The sequence below is a fragment of the Myodes glareolus genome, chromosome 2, assembly GCF_982192425.1.
Source record: "Myodes glareolus chromosome 2, mMyoGla1.1, whole genome shotgun sequence".
NCBI classification, from domain to species: Eukaryota; Metazoa; Chordata; class Mammalia; order Rodentia; family Cricetidae; genus Myodes; species Myodes glareolus.
In genome coordinates this window covers 108,518,625-108,538,147 of record NC_142027.1, presented here as the reverse complement: position 1 = coordinate 108,538,147, position 19,523 = coordinate 108,518,625, and the positions used below count along the sequence as shown (strand labels likewise).

The 19,523-nt window shown below is 48.6% G+C and overlaps 3 protein-coding genes and 1 long non-coding RNA gene across 14 annotated transcripts in view; 1 reads left to right on the top strand and 3 right to left on the bottom strand.

The window, feature by feature from the left end:
• LOC125400180 (paired immunoglobulin-like type 2 receptor alpha) overlaps window positions 1-2,207 on the bottom strand; it is a 19,273-nt gene extending 17,066 nt beyond the window's left edge. For both annotated transcript variants that reach the window (XR_015737278.1, XM_087903446.1), the window contains exons 1-2: window positions 1,751-2,207; window positions 1,055-1,441 (exon numbers count right to left, since the gene is read on the bottom strand). Coding sequence is in view for 1 of the 2 variants with exons in the window: in XM_087903446.1 (XP_087759572.1) it covers window positions 1,055-1,441; window positions 1,751-2,069 (706 nt within the window). In the remaining variant the exon portion in view is untranslated. The remainder of the gene's footprint in view (window positions 1-1,054; window positions 1,442-1,750) is intronic.
• Window positions 899-18,793, top strand: LOC148123127 (uncharacterized). Of its 2 annotated transcripts, XR_015737279.1 has the most exons (7): window positions 899-1,065; window positions 1,165-1,410; window positions 9,721-10,013; window positions 11,154-11,287; window positions 12,777-12,911; window positions 13,539-13,802; window positions 14,858-18,793. It is a non-coding gene; the product is annotated as an uncharacterized LOC148123127 (long non-coding RNA). The 2 variants fall into 2 exon arrangements; XR_015737280.1 differs by lacking the exons at window positions 9,721-10,013; window positions 11,154-11,287; window positions 12,777-12,911; window positions 13,539-13,802; window positions 14,858-18,793 and adding an exon at window positions 5,405-7,189 and having other exon boundaries at window positions 909-1,065.
• On the bottom strand, window positions 6,633-14,391 carry LOC146895480 (paired immunoglobulin-like type 2 receptor beta). 4 transcript variants are annotated; one of them, XM_087903457.1, is made up of 5 exons: window positions 14,173-14,391; window positions 13,472-13,858; window positions 9,773-9,962; window positions 7,471-7,527; window positions 6,633-6,983 (listed from the first exon to the last, which is right to left on the bottom strand). In XM_087903457.1, exons 1-4 carry the CDS (start codon window positions 14,354-14,356, stop codon window positions 7,515-7,517), a joined length of 774 nt encoding a protein of 257 aa, XP_087759583.1. In that variant the 5' UTR covers window positions 14,357-14,391; the 3' UTR covers window positions 6,633-6,983; window positions 7,471-7,514. The 4 variants fall into 4 exon arrangements, with proteins under 4 accessions (XP_087759583.1, XP_087759585.1, XP_087759586.1 ...); XM_087903459.1 differs by having other exon boundaries at window positions 7,498-7,527; XM_087903460.1 differs by having other exon boundaries at window positions 9,773-9,959.
• Window positions 18,787-19,523, bottom strand: part of LOC146895481 (paired immunoglobulin-like type 2 receptor beta) — a 12,795-nt gene continuing 12,058 nt past the window's right edge. For all 6 annotated transcript variants that reach the window (XM_085682979.2, XM_085682995.2, XM_085682985.2 and 3 more), the window contains one exon: window positions 18,787-19,138. Coding sequence is in view for 3 of the 6 variants with exons in the window: in XM_085682995.2 (XP_085539121.2) it covers window positions 19,120-19,138 (19 nt within the window). In the remaining 3 variants the exon portion in view is untranslated. The remainder of the gene's footprint in view (window positions 19,139-19,523) is intronic.

The window sequence follows — 19,523 nt, the reverse complement described above, 5'->3', positions numbered from 1 at the left end:
AGTTTCAGTGAGAGACCCTGCCTCAAGGGAATAAAGTCGGTCTTACCAGAGGAGGATTCCCAGTGCCGCACTCTGGTCTTCCCAAGCACAAAAAGGTGTATATGTGTACACACGCACGCGCACGCACACACAGACACACACACACACACACATACACACATACACACATACACTTACATCATATATCCATGGTCCACAACCTCAAGATAGGAGGAGGCAAACAACAGCGTGAACTCCAGCAGAGGCCATGTGTCTATAGTTGAGAGACGCTTGGAGGTAAAGGGTCCTTTAGGGTCTGTTTGTCACCAGCATCCTTAGGCAGAGGTTGAGTTCTGCTGGTCTCTGTGTCCTTCTCTGTATAATGACCACATGAGTGCCCAGCAGTGGTGACAGGTGGCAGGGGTAATGCTCACACAGTGACTAGGCTGGGCCTGAGTGTACTCTGTGTGGAAGCTGAAGTCACAGATGCCACAGAGGAGGTGAAGTGTCCAGAAGACCTGATCATGATGAGAACGTGAGGGAGAAGAGGGAACTGAGGGAGGGGAAAAGAAACTGGGGCAGGAGAGGTGAGGGATGTGACTTAGAGAAGTAGGGGGACCCAGAGGAGGAGGGGTGTACATGGAGACCAGAGGCACCTTCTGTGGAAGGCATGAGATGTGGTATAACCGGGAATTAACAGAGACTCTGACACAGCACCAAGTGAAGGCTGCTCCATCCTGGAGAGGCCACACCCACATGGATTTCTGGCAACAAGGGCTGGGGTGGGCAGGGCAGTAGTGTAGATTGGAGAAAGGAGCAGGAGGCTGGGCATCTGGGAAGAGCTGAGGCCCGGGAGTGGGGTGGGATCTGAGGACACAGTGAGGGGGCAGCTCAGGGAGAGCAGCTAAGGCTTGTGGATGGTTGTGGGGAAGAGGAAGGAGGAAGTTGGCAGAGCTCTGGGGAGGGGACAGAACACATGAGAGGAACTGTGGGAAGGATCAGACATAAGATCGCTAATGACATCTACAGTACAAGGAAGCCAGGGCCACCCAAGCCTGACCTGGGATGTGCTTACCACGGGTGATGGTGAGTTGGGTCCCTTTGATTGACTGAAAAAACTCCATGCGCTTTGTTGTTTTCAGACTAACTCGGCAGAAGTACACTGTCTTGTCCTTGTCCTTCAAGTCCAGGATTCTGAGGATTCCAGATGTCTGAGGCTGTGTCCAGTTCAGGATGAGCCGGTCCTTGAAATGCTCATGGATGAAACCCGAGGAAGAGTTGTAGATAAAGTCCCCATGGAAGTGTTTCCATCTCCAGAGAATCGTCATCTGTGGATCTGGTACCAACTTCCGGGGGAAGTAGAAGGAGAAGGGGATCTCGATGGAGCCGCCCTGGACACCAGAGAGGCGTGCTGGTTGATTGACACCAAAGGTATTTGCACTGATGAATACTGCTGAGTTCCCTGGGAAGGGTGGGGAAGAATCTGAAACTGCTGCAGGGGATGGAAAGGACAACCCAGATTTCCCGAGTCTCCATCCAAAGGCAGGCTTAGGACTCGGGAAGGGCTATCCCCATGTCCCACTGTCCAGTAGGGGACAGGATAGACAGAAAGAGTTGAGCTGGACCCACTCTGAAGATGAGCTCTCTCTTGTTCTTCAGAGGACAGGCTAGTTCCTCTAGCAGTCACCTGTCCACACGACAGCCTACTCTTCCCAGCCCCACTCACCCGTCCTGTGGTTAAGTCTCCAGTAGTGAGGTTTCCACCACTCACCAGCTTGCAGCAGAAGCAGGACCCAGGCCATGTCAGGAATCCCTCCAGCAAGAGAGACCAGCAGAGCCATCAGGAGGGAGAGGAAGCCCTGTGGAGGGATCCTCAGGTGCTCAGGAGTCAGGAGAGAATTAGGATAAAGTGATCCACATTCCCTGGGTCTTCTTATGTGGAGGACTGAGTGGGGGCAGGACCTCCCCATCTCCACTTCCTTGAGGTCAGCAACTTCCTTTATCATTCTGGCTTCTTCTTTCCCATGTTGCAGCAGTTCTGCCCTTATGGTCACTGAGAAGATGACTGTGCCCTTGAGCCCAGCCCCCATTTTTTGCTGGAAGAAACAGCCTTGACCTCTGCATGTCGGGCTCTCCTCTCTTCCATCCTGACCTCCTGTCTCATCCAGTCTTTCCCATTCCCTATGCAGCCTGTAATCACTGTTTCCTCAGTTCCTGGTTTCCTCTACTCCTGCCTTCCCCTCAGTCTGTTTCTCACTATGTCTCCCCTCATGCTGGCTGTCTGTGTTCCTCTCTCTCTCTCTCTCTCTCTCTCTCTCTCTCTCTCTCTCTCTCTCTCTCTCTCTTATAAGATCATTTTCTGCTCACCAGACACTGTGAGGAAGGAAGTGATGAGGAAACACATTCAGTCCCCAGGCCCAGCTTGGTGCCCCCACCATTGTCTGCTCTTTGCACTCTTGCTGCCTGTCAGGGACTCCTCACAGCGGCCCTGGAATCCTAGGGCCCAGTGGACACTTTCGCCCTGGCTGCTCGCTGCTGCCGAGTCTGTAACTTCCCTGTGCTTCCGGGTAAGTTATATTCTCGTCTTCCTCACCCTGACACTGACTCCAGAGCTACTCCAGCTTCTGTAAGAGACTTTTTGCCTCCTGCCACCCTTAACACACACTCAGAGGAGGAAATCAAGGGTCAGATAAGCCTGGCATATGTCACATGACTGGCACATGGCAGGTGAATGGACTTCAGTCCAACTGAGTTCTCATAGTCTCATTCTCCACATTGACTTCTGGCTGCTCAGTGCAGTCTGTGAACTCCCCGCACAGGACACAGATCTGCTGCTGGGCTCCAGGGCCCACAGAACACTTCAGTGATTCCTTCTAGCTGTGGCTGTTCTAGAACCTCCTTTAAATGCAGTGGGCAAAAAGTGTTCAGAGCAGCAATGTGTCAGTCATGACATATTGCCTGGGAAATTTCTGAGTATGGACACAGTGGTCCGTGAAAAGAGTCGAGTCGTGAGATGTGGGGGCAGTGACTGTGATGTCCTCAGGGCTGGTTCTGTAGGAGGTCATCCTACCCTTCCCCATGACAAGGTGCCATCAGTTCCCTGAAGGGCAGGAATATGTGATTGTATCAGAGGAAGTGGCGTTATTCTCTCTGAATGACATGTGCAGAGGTGACTTCCCATTCCCTTAGATTTCCTGGCATTGACTGCCTTCTCCATGCTTCCCTGCAGGTGGCTACACCACTGCCCTGTCATGTCTGCTTTCTCTACCTTCCTCACCCCTTGCTAAGTCTCTTAAGGAAGGACTGGGCCTAATGAGCTTCCATGCTCCAGCTGCTGGTCTTCACAGGCTCTGGTTGGTCCCTCAGGATCCCAGCTGTCCCTTGTGCTCAGCCTCACTGCTGCCACCTGCTGGCCACTCAGTCCCAAATCATGAACTCTGTTCTAATGTCAAGTCCTGGACTCAGTTGTTTCCCATAGGGACCCTGCTGTGGGACGATTTCTGTCCAGCAGGCTATAATCATTTTTCTGTCGTGAGAACCCAGTTTGCCCCAATAGCAATGACTGGACCCTGCAGTCATGACACTTTTATAGGGGAGGGGCACTTTTTGTGGAAGATCAGCCTGGGGCTGTCCAGTGCACACATGGGGCTTTTACATACATGTGACCATGGGGGATGTCAGACTGCAGTGTTAGAATCTGGCTGCTGCTCAGGCTGTAGCACAAGTGTGCCCTGCACCCACAGAATAAACACGTGTATTTTAAAAGCTAAACTTAAAGTGGGCTAGGCATTATGGTGCATGCCTTTATTTCCAGCTTTAGAGAGGCAGAGGCAAAGTGAGTGGATCTCAGTGAGTTTGAGGCTATCCTGGTCTATATATCCAGTTTCACACCAGCAATGGTTATATAGATTTGTCTCATGAAAAGAAAACCAAACCAATAAATAAAGAAATCCAAGGTAGAATATGTCCTGATTAGTAACGCCTGAGGTTGTCCGCTGGCTTCCACATAGGTGAGCACACACTTGCACACATATGCACCTGAATACAGACACAGACATGTCATGCATGGAGACATCCATAGTTGATGTGCCCCACATGTCTATCCAGTCCTCATCCTGTGTAAACACGACCTCCCCAGCCCAGCCTCTGTGACTCTCAGACTTCAGTTCCTGGTTGTGTCCCCAGCATTCAGACCCTGATTTTATACTCAGCTGTTTTTCTAATGACAGTGGTGGCAGAGAACAGGCTCAATCCTTCTTGTTTCTGCCTGAACCATCCAATTCCAGAAACTTCCCTCAAATAACACAGTGAAGGGCAGATGGACCCCATCCCAGCAAACAACTCATAGATGAAAAGTGTCTATCTGTCCACCCATCTGTCACACCATCCAGTCTCCCACTCCCAGAATTCTTTTCCCCAGTGACAACTAATGCAGCCCAGAAGGAACCCAGAGTAGCTGCCCAGACTGGATCCTGAGAGAGTCGAGGGGAAGCTTGAGAGAGGGTGGAGGATGATGACCTGTGGTGTAGACAGGACACTCAGGCTGCACTAGGACATCACAGTAGCACATTTGCCCTGCCCCCATCTGAACCCTCTATTCTCCCCTTGATGACATCAACATCTGTCATGTGTTCTCCAACCTCAGTGTGAGCACCTCCCTGCACCCCATAGAGGGGAGCCCCAAGAATAGACTCTATACCATTTCCTAAAATCCAGTGAGTGGCTGGGTGACCAGATCAGTCACCTACTCCTCTGGATGAAGTCTTCCAGATTCTGCAGATAGCCAAGGCAGAGGAAGGAACTCACAAGTCACTGAGTTTGAGGTCACAGAAACTGAGACCCTCTCAATTTCCTCTCCAACTTTTTATATTGCTTAAATAAAACTTTTCATAATTACAAAATTTATTTCAGTGAATCTAAAGGAAAACTGATTATGTCTTCAACAAAGTGAATTAATGGATAACCTGCCTCCCTAACCTCTCTACTGTTTGGATTAGGTTAGCTTTGGTTTGTTGGTTTCAAAACAGAATCTTGTGTAGCCTAAACTGGACTCAGACTCTATAGGTCCTAATGATAGCTTCCAATTCATATTCTTGCTATGTCTACTTGTCAGTTATTGGGATTATAGTCTTATGTCACCATGCCTGGATTCCTCTCGTATTTTTTGTAACGTAATGGTTCTGGCAGGGGAACACAAATCCTAAACTGTGGTAACCTTGCTAGACCCTATGTCTGCTCTTATTTAAGCAGTCCTGCTCCCTGCACCCTGAGGGAATTTTATGTAAATGATGTGGAGAATGCTGGATCTGTGTAAACCTCTGCTGTGGGCCTCTTTATTGCTCCTCCTTTTTGAACAAGGGAAATTTACATGATAAGTCATATGACTATCCGTGTAATCTCCATGAGGTCCCTTCTCTGTGCCCAGCTGCCTGGACGGAGGTGATAGTGAATTAACCATACTGTAGATGACTGGGCAGATGGTCATCATGGCAGCCTGCTTGTGTGAACACCTCAGGGATGCTCAGAGGAGACACCACCCCAGTTGTCAAGATCACTGTGACCACGGCTGCGGCTGAGTTCAGCCTCAGAGGCTTGGATCCAGTTACACCACAGCAGACATCTCACAGCTGCTCCAGGGGACTCTACTTTGGTCATGAGAAGCCTTGGCGACTTCTCCATCACCCCTCCTAGCGTCAGCTAGTCCCATGGGAATGGGACAGTTTTCCAAAGACTCAACAAAGGCCCCTGACTGATACACATTCAGGGCTTGTCATTGATGGAACAAGAGTTGCAACTATACAGGACTGTGATTGGTGGATCTGAATCATGCATGCCTGTCTCATGGTTTCTATTGCTGACAAGAGACACCATGACCATGGCAACTCTTATAAAGGAAATAATTAATTTGGGGTAGCTTTCATTTTCTGAGATTTAGTGCATTATCTTCATGGTGGGACATGGTAACATGCAGGGAGACATGGTGCTGCAAAAGGAGCTGAGACTTTTTCACCTGAATCCACAGGTAACATCAAGTGAACAGTATCTACAGTAAGTGCATCCTGAGCATTGGAAACATACAACACACCCCCACAATGATTCACTTCCTCCAACAAGGCCACACCTGCTCCAACAAAGCTATGCCTCCTAATAGTGCGAACTACAGCCACACTGCCAAATGCCCATGCACCTCTTCTGGCTGTGAAAACAGCCTGGATTTCATCCTTAATGGTCATTATGGAATCTGTCCTTATGTCCCAGCATGCTCTTTGGTAGAAACTGACTCATTGACTATCAAATGTTAAGACAGACAGGACTTGGGATGGAAGTCTTTTCCTAGGGGAGACCTCTGAAGTCAGAACATCCACATGGCAGGAAATAAGGAAAGCCAATGCATGTAGATGGGCCTGTGAGGAAAGGAAGCCCAGCTTGGGACCCAAGCAAGCCATGGTCTGTCACTTGAGGAGGAGCATGGAGTGGTCAGGGGGTGTGGCTGAGATGACAGCATCCAGGGAGAATGGAGAGAGGAACAGGGTTCTCATGCAGTGGTTCTCAGTGTGGACCTTGTTACCTGCTTCTCTCTGTGTCTCTGTTCCTGGACGCAATCTGCTATTCTTTAAGGTCTCAGATAGGTGTTAAAAGAGACAGGATACACATTGCTTGGAGGAATATATTTATTAAAATGTTATTAACTCCATGGACAGATAGGTAACAACACAGTTGGGGTCTCAGGACAAGAGACAGACAAATTGACTGGATTCCGAGGAAAGGAAATCAGAGCTCACATGGCAGAAGTGGTGTTGTCATCTTGTACCTGTCTATGGACAGATGTTTCAAGCACATCCTGCAGCCCTGCTCTCTGATCCTCCGGTTGATGTGAAGGAAGAAGGGGTTGAGATGCAGGATGTGTGGCCACCAATCCCTACTTGGATGGAAACTCACCACCCTGGTGAGCGATGCTGGCTCCTGGAGTTCTGTTAGCTGGGGACTAACAGACACTGCTGTACCTAAGAAGGAGAGGACAGTTTTCCTTAGTCAGTTTTCTACTTGCCCCATTTAGGTCCCCAAATGGATGCAGGTCATTGGGCTTGGATGCAAACACCTTCTCTCTCAGAGCTCTCTCTGTGCTCCCCATTTTTCTTTTGTCCATTAATATGTAATTTTCAAACCCTTCATTTAAAATAAACTTAGAAAATGACATGACCATGATTTATCCCCTTGAAGAATCCACATTATTTTTTATGACATGGTTTCTTATTGGCCTGAAACTCAGAAATTACGCTAGACTAGCTGGACAGACTGCTCCACGCTTCTGTCTGTCTCTTACTTGTCCAGAAGTGGGATTACATATTTCTGTCACACCCCTTGTTTACAGTGTGGCTGCTCCCAGTCAGACTCAGGTCCCCCTGCCCGTGTGCAAAGGTTTCTAACTCAGATCATCTCTCTAGTTCCCTTGCATGCTCTCATAATAAACTTACTCAAGCAGCCCCTCACCTGCTCCTTAGGATGACAACTGCTCACCTGGCTGGATTTGGACTTCAGTCTGCTGGCCTGTAGGAGAAGAACCAGTGTCAGTGTGGCAGCCATGCTGATCTTCTGTCTGCCTCTCAATTGTTCTCTGTGTTCAGACATTAGGGACCAAGGGCAGCAATCAGTTCTGAAGAGACCATTCAGAGACAGGTCTGAGAGTCAGTTCCTCAGCTGTCCTTCTGCCAAACGTGATCACCAGAAAAACGCTCTTAATGTCCATGGTCCCTTGTCCATGTCCTTCTCCCTTTGTTTCTTTCCCTTGTCTTGAACTCATGTCCCTTCCCTGCTCTCCCTGCTCTGCACTTACCAGGCCTCCCTTTTGTCTCCTTGGAACCTGGCTCCCTGGCTTCCCTGTTGAGTGCAGCTGCTGCTCCCTGCAGATTCAGTCTCAGGGTTTGAATCCCAGTCAGACTTCTGCTGCCCCCCAGACTGCTGCTCTCCACCTCTCAGCTGCTCTTTTTATCCATTGCAGGGCTGAGCCCTTCTGAAAATCAGGGCCTGCATGTTCAAGTCTGTGTTTCTGGACTTTTCCTTACACTCCACTATCTGCTCATCTCTGCTCCTGTCCTGTAGTCTACACATTATGGATTTAAGTCTGCTCTGAATCTGGTCCACACTTTGCCTTTGCTTTATGTGTGTCCAGGGTCTTGTGAAATCCAGGTTCACCCTCAACTTTCTATGTAACTTCAGATCAGCTTGAACTCTTAATGCCCCCTGTGTACTTCCCAGTGTTGATATTAGGGTACCTCCTACTATGTCCCCATGTGTGTTTCTTAGAAACTTTTTGATTTTAGAAGACAAATAATTTGTCTTTACAAAAACGCAATTGGGATTTGAATAGAGACTGCATTGATTTTTAGACTGCTTCACATTGTAAAGAGTTATTGTATAAAATTTTCCATTGTGCAAATAATCTTACATATTTCAGTATTTTCCTACTTTTTATAATTTTATTTCTGTCAGTACATATATGTATGTGTAGAATTGCATATGTGTACACACATGTGGGTGGTAGAGGACAACCTTGGGTATCATCCGGCAGGAGCTGTTTACTATAGTTTTGGGGACAGGTCTGTCTTTGGCTTGGGGTTCCCTGATTGAGCAAGTCTAGCAGCACAGTGAGCCTCATGGATCCTATCGTCTCTTCCTGTCCAGTATCTATCTGTCAATGTGGCCAACTTATCTGTGAATATTGGAGATGGAACCCATGTCCTCGTGTTTGTGAGGCAAGCACTTCAGCAACTGAGCCATCTCCCAGCTGCTATGCAATTTCTCTCTGCAATGTGTCATTTTAGGGTACAAATCTTTCACCTCTCTTAGTGTAGGCTGTTCTCAAACATGTTCTTTTCACCTGTGGCTCTATTGCACACTGTTGTTTAATTGCTGTGTTGATACCATATCCCCAACTCAGCAGTTCTCTGTCTTCACGGTCTCACCTCCTGTGAGATGCTGTCCCTGAAGGCTGCTCTACTTCAGACCTTGTTTAGCAGCCACAGCTCTTTCCAAATGAGACCCTGGGGCTCCCGCGTGCCCCTTGAATTCCTTAGGAGCGGGCTGTGTTCAACTGCACTCGGTCCTCTAATTTCCAACTGGGATCTAAGGAAGTAGGAGCAGATTCAGTCCTGGGTGGGTTCAGCCTCTTTTCTGTCCCTGTGTCCTCTGGACTCTGCCTCACACAAGTTTCCTATGATGGCTTTTCTGGTCAATGGTACTGTATCGGGAATGAACTATAGTTCATTAATGAAGGGACACACTTGTGATCTGGATCTTGAGGGAGGAAGACAGCATCCCTTTGATCCAGACCTCGAGGCTAGAAGGCACACCTTTCATCTGGGCCACACCTTCTGTCAGAAGCCTGTGTAAGGACAATGGAAGAGGGAAGGGTGTTCTTCATCTGCTTGTTCTCACCTCTGTCACACATTCATTTCTGTTTTCGAGATCCCAACAGAGCAGCTGAGTCACCAAGCCTCAGGGGACGGAGTAGCTACTGGGTTCTTGGTCTTTCCATTCATAACTGGTCACTGTTAGACAGTTGCCTGTAAGTCATTCCAATAAATCCCCATATATATTCATTATATATATTCATAAATCTATCTATCTATCTATCTATCTATCTATCTATCTATCTATCTATCTACCTATACATTCATTCCATAAATTCTGTGAATCTACAGAACCCTGACTAATACAATTACCTATCTCCATGTCCCACAGCTGAGAAAACTCAGAGGTAAGCTCAGGTGAGAGCCTGTCCTGGACCACTCACCTTCTCTTCCACCAGAGGAAGATCAGCATCACATAGACGGGGGTTATGAGCACAGCTGTGGCCACCACCACCCCCACTGTAGCTCCTAGGTTCACAAGAGAAGGATTCCTCTGGCCCTCTGTGTCCTCCAGTTCAGCCATGGTGACTGCAGAGGTGACGATGGAGGGGCTCTGCATGGTGGTTCTAACTGCTTGGGAGAGATGAGGAGTGAGCAGATCCTCCCTGGATGAGGAGGGATGGGGTGAGTGTCACATCTTGTCTCCTCTGTGGGAGGTGGGATGGGCAGCAGCTGTTAGAAGTTCACAGAGGGGAACACATGTTGAATGCTGAGACTCTGGGAGAGCAAGCTCAGTGCACACCTTCCACCTCTCCCGACTGTGCGTCCTCAGATTTACATTTAGTCATAGATAATTAACTCATAGAAATACAGTTGTTTTGATCATAAATGTATGGAACAAGCAGATGTCTCAGTCTGTATTGTTTGCTCTCTGGAACTTAGACCCTGAGTTAGATCTCTAGAGTCCATCTGAAGAGCCTGGTGAGCTGGGCATGGTCTTTAATCTTCTTCCTAAAGGCAGAGGCAGGCAGATCTATGTGAGTTAAAGCCAGCCTGTCTATATATATTTAGTTCCACACCAAACAGAGTTGAGAGAGTTGTGTCCCAGTAAAAGAAGGTGGGGACAGGCATGTCCCAGGGGCTCACTGGTTAGCCAGCCTAGTCTATTTGGCAAAGTTGTGGTGTGGGAGAATTGTCTGTATTCTGTCATTCATATTTTAAATAAACACTAATTGGCCAGGCAGAAAGTATAGGAGGGTCAACCAGACTGGAAGTAGAGGTGGGGCGATGAGAACAGGAGAATGATGGGAAGGAGGAAACCCATTCTTCCCAGACTCCTGCCCAGATCATAGAAGAAGCAGGATGTGACCTGCCCTACTAAAAAAGCTACTGAGCCACATGGCTAACATAGACTAGAATAATAGGCTAACATAAGTTATAAGAGCTAATACAAAGCCTGAGCTAATGATCCAATCAGTTTATTCTGTACAGGGCAGCATACATTCATCTACTCTGCAATCCCCACTAAGGTCAATGTCCACATTTATCTATTTGGAAACACTAGACCAACAGTTCCCATCCTGTAGTTTGCTACCCTCACAGTGGTAGAATATAATATCACATGCAGTCATATATTTACAGTATGATTCATAACAGTAGCAAAATTATAAAATAATTTTATGGTGGGGGTTCACCACAACAAGAAGAGCTGTATTAAAGGCTGTTTGCATTAAAAAGGTTGAGAATCACTGCTCTAGACCCAAGAAACATCTCCTTTCTCTCGCTTCCCTGAGCCCTGACAGCTGCCTTTTGACATTACATCAGATCAACATGGCAGCCATAGAGACTGCACCGGAACTGTGCTGTGGGCGTCCTCACATAGGTTGGCTTTAATCCAATCAACAGCCACTGCTGGATGTGGTGGCAGAGGCCTTTATCTCAGCACTCGGGAGACAGAGGTATGTAGATTTCTCTGTGTTCCAGAACAACCAGCGCTACATGGTGAGACATGTCTTACGAAAATCAAAACACCAATATATATATATATAAAGAACAACATAGCAAGGTTGTGGTCAAAAAGAAAGCACACAGAGTTCCCAGCTCCTGCAGGACCATTTAAAGGGTGCAGGGGTAATAGAAACATAATATTCCACTCTGTGTTTCTAGTGCATGGGTCTGCAGTTACTTCTGCTTCAGAGGAGAGGCAAGGATCAGAACACAGAGCAGCCACTTCATAACAATGGTGACATTAGTTCCCAAGACCCTTGGGGCTTGTGTGGGAGAGGTGAGGGCAGGAGGACAAGGAAGGGGAGAGGGGAGTTGGGAAATGGAGACCTTCTAAGGGAGTTGTCTGGAGAATTTCTATAGTGCTACAACTGGTTTGACTCCAGAGTGTTAGCACTTCGCCTTAATCTGCCTTTTGTGACTGCTACAGCTTTCCCCTGTCCCCTCTATATGATTCTTGCCTGAGAATTTTCTGAAGGTGCAAAGCCTATGCAAATTTGGTTGAAGCAGTGCTCAGAACACCTCAGGTATTCTTCATCTGAGGATTTGGGCAGCTTAGATGAGAGGTGTTGGGGTGCAGAAATCAACTTGCTAAAAGGTGTAAGTTGGAGAGCAATAAAAGGGTCCTCCCTATGCTACAGTGGTTCAATCTGAAGACATGGAACCCCTGCAGCAAAAACGGCTAGAATCATCCTTGAGGTGCCTTATCTCTTGATTTCCTGAAGCAGAGAGTGGGTAGGGAGAGGTGAGGGAAGTGTCCTGGGGAGCTAGGATGGGACACAGGGGACTGTGGTGACAGATGGCAGATTACAGTTGGGTTGTAGGACACCAGGGACATCCGGTGGGCACCGACTGCTTGTTCTGGGCTTAGGTTGGGGCTGTGTGGAGATGCTCCATACAGGGACTAACTGGAGCCCTGACGCAGGACCAAGTGAGTCAGCCGCATTCTGAAGAAATCAATCCACCTGAAGGAAATGGGGAAGGGAATGTAACCTCATAGCCCTTCAGACTAGCCCAAAACAGTGAGCTCCACGTTCAGTGAGACACCCCAATTCAAGGGAATAAAGTCGACCGGTCTTTTTAAAGGAGGATTCCCAGTGCCTCATTCTGGCCTTCCCAAGCACAAAAATGGGGTATATGTACACACACACACACACACACACACACACACAGAGAGAGAGAGAGAGAGAGAGAGAGAGAGAGAGAGAGAGACAACACACACGTGCACACACATGTACACTTACTATATATCCATGCTTCACAATATCAAGATAGAAGGGAGGCAAACAATAGAATGAACTCCACCAGAGGCCATGTGTCTACTGGTTGAGAGATGCTTGGAGGTAAAGGGTCCCTTTTTCGGGTCTGTTTGTCACCAGCATGATCTTGGGCAGGGGTTTAATTCTGCTGGTCTCCGTGTTTCTCTCTATATAATGACCTCAGGAGTGGCCAGCAGTGGTGACAGGTGGTCAGGGTAACGCCCACACAGTGACTAGGCTGGGCCTGAGTGAACTCTGTGTGAAAGCTGAAGTCACACCTGCCACAGAGGAGGTAAAGCAACCAGAAGACCTGATCATGGTGAGAACGTGAGGGAGACGAGGAAACTGAGGGAGGGGATAAAGAAACCGGGGCAGGAGAGGTGAGGGATGTGTCTTAGAGACTGGTGAAGTAGGAAGACTCAGAGGAGGAGGGGTGTACATGGGGACACTAGGGCATCCTCTGTGGAAGGCCCGAGATATGGTGTAAACCGGGAACTAAAGCAGACCCTGGCACAGCACCAAGTGAAGGCTGCTCCATCCTGGAGAGGCCACACCCACATGGATTTCTGGCAACAAGGGCAGGAGTGGGCAGGGCAGTAGTGCAGTTTGGAGAAAGGAGCAGGAGACTGGGCATCTGGGAAGAGCTGAGGCCCGGGAGTGGGGTGGGATCTGAGGGCTCTGGGAGGGGGCAGCTCTGAGAGAGGAGCTGAGGCTTGTGGATGGTTGTGGGGAAGAGGAAGGAGGAAGTTGGCAGAGCTTTGGGGAGGGGACAGAATACTCGAGAGGAATCTGTGGGAAGGATCAGAAGTGTAGGATCTCTAGTGACATCTATGTTATAAAAAAGTCAGGGCCACCAGGGCTGACCTGTGATGTGCTTACCACGGGTGATGGTGAGTCGGGTCCCACTAATCGACTGCCACATCTCCTTTTGATTTCTTGCTTTCAGATGAACTCGGCAGAAGTATGTGTTCTGGTCCTCCTCCTTCAAGTCCAGGATTTTGAGGACTCCGGATGTCTGAGGCTGTGTCCAGTTCAGGGTGAGCCGGTCCTTGAAATGCTCATGTATGAAACCCGAGGTAGAGTTGTAGATAAATTCCCCATGGAAGTCCTTCCATCTCCAGAGAATCGTCATCTGTGGATCCTCTGTCAACTCCCAGGGGAAGTAGAAGGAGAAGGAGATCTCGATGGAGCCGCCCTGGACACCAGAGAGGCGTGCTGGTTGGTTGACCCCAAATTCTTTTACTCTGTTGTATCCTGCTGAGTTCCCTGGGAAAATCAAGGAGAATCTGAAGTCGGCAGGGTATGGAAAGCACAGCCCAGAGCTTCCTGAACCTTCATCCACAGGCAGGTGTGGGACGTAGGGCAGGACTATCCCTAGGTTCCACTTCCCATGTGACAGGGCAGACTAGCAAAGTTGTTGGGTTGGACCGACTCAGAGCGATAAGTTCTCTCTTGGGGCACAGAGACAGGCTGGCTCCTCTAGCAGTCAGTTGTCCACATGACAACCCACTCTTCCCAGCCCAAATGACCCCTCTTGTGATTAAGACAGAGTCCATGATAACAAGGTCCCCACCACTCACCAGGTGGTAGACATGTTGCTGGCAGTAGCAGAAGCAGGATCCAAGCCATGGTCCAATTACCTCTCCAAAATGAGACCAGTGGAGCCATCAGGCAGGGGAACAAACCCTTTGGAGGGACCCTGGGTTGCTCAGGTGTCAGGAGAGAATGAGGGTAAATGGATGCATATTCTCCCGGCCTACCCATGTGGAGGACAGTGTGGGTAGGACCTCCCCATCTCCACTCCCTTGTGGCCAGCAACTTCCTTTATCATTCTGGCTTCTTTTTTCCCATACTGCAAAAGATCCTCCCTTGTGGTCATTGACAGGATGGCCATGCCCTTTTGCCCAGCACCCATTTTTTGCTGGAAGATACAGCCTTGACTTCTGCATTCTGTGTTCTCCTCACTTCCACCTTGACCCCCTGTCTCATCCAGTCTTGCCCATTCCCTATGCAGCCTGTAATCACTGTTTCCTCAGCTCCCGATTTCCTCCACTGCTGCCTTCCCCTCAGTCTGTTTCTCACTATGTCTCCCCTCATGCTGGCTGTATGTGTTTCTCTCTCTCTAATAATCTCAACTAAGGAAGTGGTCAGCTTCTGCTCACCAGACACAATGAGGAAGGAAGTGATGAGGAAACACATTCAGTTCCCAATCTTAGTGTGGGGCCTCCACCATTGTCTGCTCTTTTCCTTCTTCTTGCCTTTCAGGGACTCTTCACAGGGCCCTGGGAAAATCAAAGTTCAGTGGACACTCTTGTCATGGCTTGCTCACTACTGTTGATTGAGCTTGTAACTTCCCTTGGTTTCCTGGGTGACCGTCCCCCTCACCTCGACAGTGACTCCCAAGCTGGTCTAGCGTCTGAAGGAGCCTTTCTGCCTCCCACCAACCTTGACACAGACTCAGAAGAGGAAATCAAGGATCAAGAAGCCCTGGCATATGTCACATGACTGACACATGGCAGGTGACTGGACTTCAATCCCATCGAGTTCTTGTAGTCTCATTCTCCACATTGACTTCTGGCTGCCTGCTCAGTGCAGTCTGTGAAATCCCCGCTCAGGACACGGATCTGCTGCTGGGCTCCAGGGAGGCTGTTCCCACAGAACACTTCAATGATTCCTTCTAGATGTGGCTGTTCTAGAACTATCTTTAAATGCAGTGGGCAAAAAGTGTTCAGAGCAGCAATGTGTCAGTCCTGACATATTGCCTGGGACATCTCTGAGTGTGGACACAGCTGGTCTGTGAATAGAGTCAAGTTGTGAGATGTGGGTACAGTGGCTGTGGTGGCCAAAGGGCTGGTTCTGTAGGAGATCATCCTACCCTTTCCCATGACAAGGTGCCATCAGTTCCCTGAAGGGCAGGAACACAGAGGAAATGGCATCATTCTTCCAGAGTGACATGGACAGAGCTGACTCTCCATTTCCTTAGTTTTCCTGGCATTGATTGCCTTCTCCATGTTCCCCTCAGGTGGCTATGCAGCGCCCTCTGTCATGTCTTCTTTCTCTGCCTTCCTCACAATCCCCATGGTCCTCTGATCTCTTGACCTGAGCTCTCATGGTCATGGACCTCATTCTCAGGGCCTCACTGCCAGCTGCACATGGATGCACTTCTGTATCCATCCATCCTGTCCTTGGAGATGCAGAGTACAGAACCTTTGGGATGATTTAGCCCCAAATGGACCATCAGTCAGGAGAGGGGACTGGGCTTGTTGTACCTGTCAGAAAGGTCTCCCTTATTGGATGAGGTCTCATGTAGCCCAGGATGAGCCTTGAACTTGTTTTGTAGCCAAGGATGACTTTGAACTCCTACAGAACCTCTGCTCTGCCCTTCCCTTGTACAGGGTGACAGGTGTGACCCATTGTCCACATTTGTCTCTTGCTGGAGATAGAACCCAGTGTACTGTGCATGCCAAGCAAGTAAACGCTTCACCAGTTGAGTATTGTCTTTAGTCTCAGTGAAATCTGAGAGGGGGCCCTCCTGATCCTGATTATTCACCTCCAGGTTTCATCTGGCCTTGCCCTACTATCTAGGGTCTGTGGGAGAGGGTCACCCAGTTCCTAAGACTCTCTAGGAAGGCCTGGACCCCATGAGCCTGCATTATGTCAGCTGCTGGTCTCCAGCATTTTTATACAACAGGCTCTGGTTGGTCCTTCAGGATCCCAGCTGTCCTTTGTGTTCAGCCTCACTGCTGCCACCTGCTGGCCCCTCAATCCCAAGTCATGGACTTTGTTCTAATTTCAAGTACTTGACTCAGTTGAATCTCCTTAAGGACTCAGCTGTAGGAAGATTTCTGCCCAACAGACTGTAATCATTTTCCTGTAGTGAGAATCCAGTTTCCCCCAATAGCAATGACTGGGTCCTGCAGCCATGATGCTTTCACAGGGTAGGGGCACTAAGTGTGGAAGAGCAGCCTGGGGCTGTGGTGTGCACACATGAGGATTTTGCATATATGTGACCATGGAGAGTTTCAGACTGCAGTGTTAGAACCTTTTGATGCTCAGGCCAGTCTCTGTGACTCTTCAGACTACAGTTCACGATCATATCCCCACCATTCAGACTCTGATTTTATACCCAGCCCTGTTTTCCCATGACAGTGGTGGCAGAGGACAGGCTCAACCTTCCTTCCTGTTTCTGTCTGAACCATCCAATTCCAGAAACTTCCCTCAAATAACACAGTGAAGGGCAGATGGGCCCTGCCCCAGCAAATAACTCATAGATGAAAACTGTCCACCTGTCCACCCATCTGTCACACCATCTACTCTCCTACTCCTTGAATTCTTTGCTTTGTGTCTAAAAGTCCCTTATGAGTGACTACATATGATGTTTGTCTTTCTGGTACTGAGTTACTTCACTCAATATGATGGTTTTTAGATCTATCCATTTGCCTGCAAATCTCAAGATGTCATTATTTTTTCTGCTGTGTAGTACTCCATTGTGTAAATGTACCACATTTTCCTTATCCATTCTTTGGTCAAGGGGCATTTAGGTTCCTTCCAGGTTCTGGCTATCACAAACAATGCTGCTGTGAACATAGCTGAGCACATATCCTCGGTGTACGATTGAGCATCCTTTGGATATAGACCCAAAAGTAGTATTGCTGGGTCTTGAGGAAGGCTGTTTAGTAATTTTCTGAAAATTTTCCACACTGACATCCAAAGAGGCTGTACCAGTTTGCACTCCCACCAGCAATGCAGGAGTGTTCCCTTTACCCCACATCCTCTCCAGCATAAGTTGTCATCACTGTTTTTGATCTTGGCCATTCTTACAGGTGTAAAATGGAATCTCAGAATTGTTTTGATTTGCATTTCTCTGATGGTTAAGGATGTTGAACATTTTCTCAAGTGTCTGTCAGCCATTTTAGATTCCTCTTGTTGAGAGTTCTCTGTTTAGGTCTGTACTCCAATATTTTTTACTGGCCAATTTCTTGAGTTTCTTTTATATAGTGGAGATCAGCTGTCTATCTGATGTTGGGTTGGTCGTTTGGGCCTGTTCCCTTGGAGATTGCTTGCTTAGGGCTGTTTCTGCTGTGGCTGCTGCCTTAGGCTTGTTCTGGCAGAGGTTGCTGCTTCAGGCCTGTTCCAGTGAAGTTTGCTGGCTCTGGCCTGCTCCCTCAGAGGTCACTAATTCATGCCCTGTCCTGCTAAGGTCTCTGGTTTGGGCCTGCTCCCTCAGCAATGGCTCCCTTGTACCTGCTCCTGTAGAGTGCACTCCCTCAGGCCTGCTCAGGCAGAGGTTGTTGTCTCAGGCCATTGCTGCAGATATCCCTGGCTTGGGCTTGCTCTCATGGAGATCCCTGGATTGGGTCTGGACCTGCAGAGGCCTCACATTCAGTTCTATTCCCTCAGAGGTCCTGGACATGCACCTGGACCCGCAGAGGGCACAAGCTCCAGCCTACTCCCTCAGTGGTCGCTCCCTTGTACCTGCTCCTGTGGAGATTGCTGTCTCAGGCCTGCTTCAGCAGAGGTCACAGATTCAGGCCTGTTCTTGTAGATGTTCCTGGTCAGGGTCCACTTACGCAGAGATCCCTGACTTGGGCCTGCTTCCGTGGAGGTCCCTGGCTTGGATCCAGTCCCACAGAGGCCTCTGGTTCAGGTCTACTTCCTTTAGGTCCCAGAGTCGTGCTTGGACACGCAGAGGCCACATGCTTAAGCCTACTCCCTCAGAGGTCATTCCCTTGTTGGATTTCATCCTTATTGGTCAGTGTGGATGCTGTCGTTATGTCCCAGAAGGCTCTTTGGTAGAAGCTGACCCACTGACTATCAAATGTTAGGCAGACTGAACTTGGGAAGGAAGTCTTGTCCTATGGGAGACCCCAGAGGTCAGAACATCCACATGGCAGGAAATAAGGAAAGTGGGTGGATATAAATGGGCCTGTGAGGAAAGGAAGTCCAGTATGGGACCCAGTCAAGCCATGGTCTGTCACCTGAGGAGATGCATGGAGGGGCCAGGGGGCTGTGACTGAGATGTTAGTGTCCAGGGAGAACAGGAGAGAGGAACAGGGTTCTCATGTAGTGGTTCTCAGTGTGGACCATGGTCCCTGCACCTCTCAGTGTCCCTGCTCCTGGACACAATCTGCTACTCTCTAAGGTCTCATGTGTGTATGTGGGCGGGGGAGTGTTAAAAGAGGCATGAAATGCACTGCTGGGAGGAAGATATTTATTAAATATGTTATTTATTCCATGAACAGATAGGAAACAGCAGATTTGGGATCCCAGGATCAGAGACAGACAGATTGACCTAGGTTCTGAGGAAAGAAAATCAGAGCAAACATGGCAGTAGTGGGGATTCTCTTCTTGTACCTGTCCAAGGGTGGTTGTTTCAAGGCAAAAGACTGCAGCCATGCTTTCTGATTCCCAGTCCATGGTCAGGGAAAGGCTTGAGATACAGAATGTGTGGTCACCAATTCCTACTTTGATGGAAACTCACCACCCTGGTGAGTGATGCTGGCCCCTGAAGTTCTGTTAGCTGGGGACTAACAGACAGTGCTGTGCCTAAGGAGAGGACAGATTTCCATAGTCAGTTTTCTACTTGCACAATTTGGGTTCCCCCAAAATGAATGCAGGTCACTGGACTAGTTTGCAGACACCTTTTCCCACTGAGTTATCTCTCTGTTCCCCACTTTTCTTTTGTCCATTAATATATTACTTTGAAATACCTCCTTTAAAGTAAATTTGGAAAACGTTATCAGCATGATTCATCCCCTGGAGTCACACACATTATTTTTTATGAAATGGTCCTCATTGACCTAGAACTCAGCAATTACTTTAGACTAGCTGGACGGACAGCTCCATGACTCTGGCTGTCTCTTGTTGTCCAGGGCTGGGTTAACAAATTCCTGTCACCTCCCTGGCTTACAGTGTGGATGCTCTCAATCAA

What these genes read in the sequence shown, in the direction of transcription:
- LOC146895480 (XM_087903457.1), bottom strand. Translation starts at nt 14,356, where the DNA reads ATGGGTAGGCCGGGAGAATATGCATCCATTTACCCTCATTCTCTCCTG. An exon ending in AGCAACATGTCTACCACCTG is followed by an intron (nt 13,859 to 14,172) that starts GTGAGTGGTGGG and finishes TGATTTTCCCAG; the next exon opens with GGAACTCAGCAGGATACAAC. An exon ending in CCGACTCACCATCACCCGTG is followed by an intron (nt 9,963 to 13,471) that starts GTAAGCACATCA and finishes ATCTCTCCCAAG; the next exon opens with CAGTTAGAACCACCATGCAG.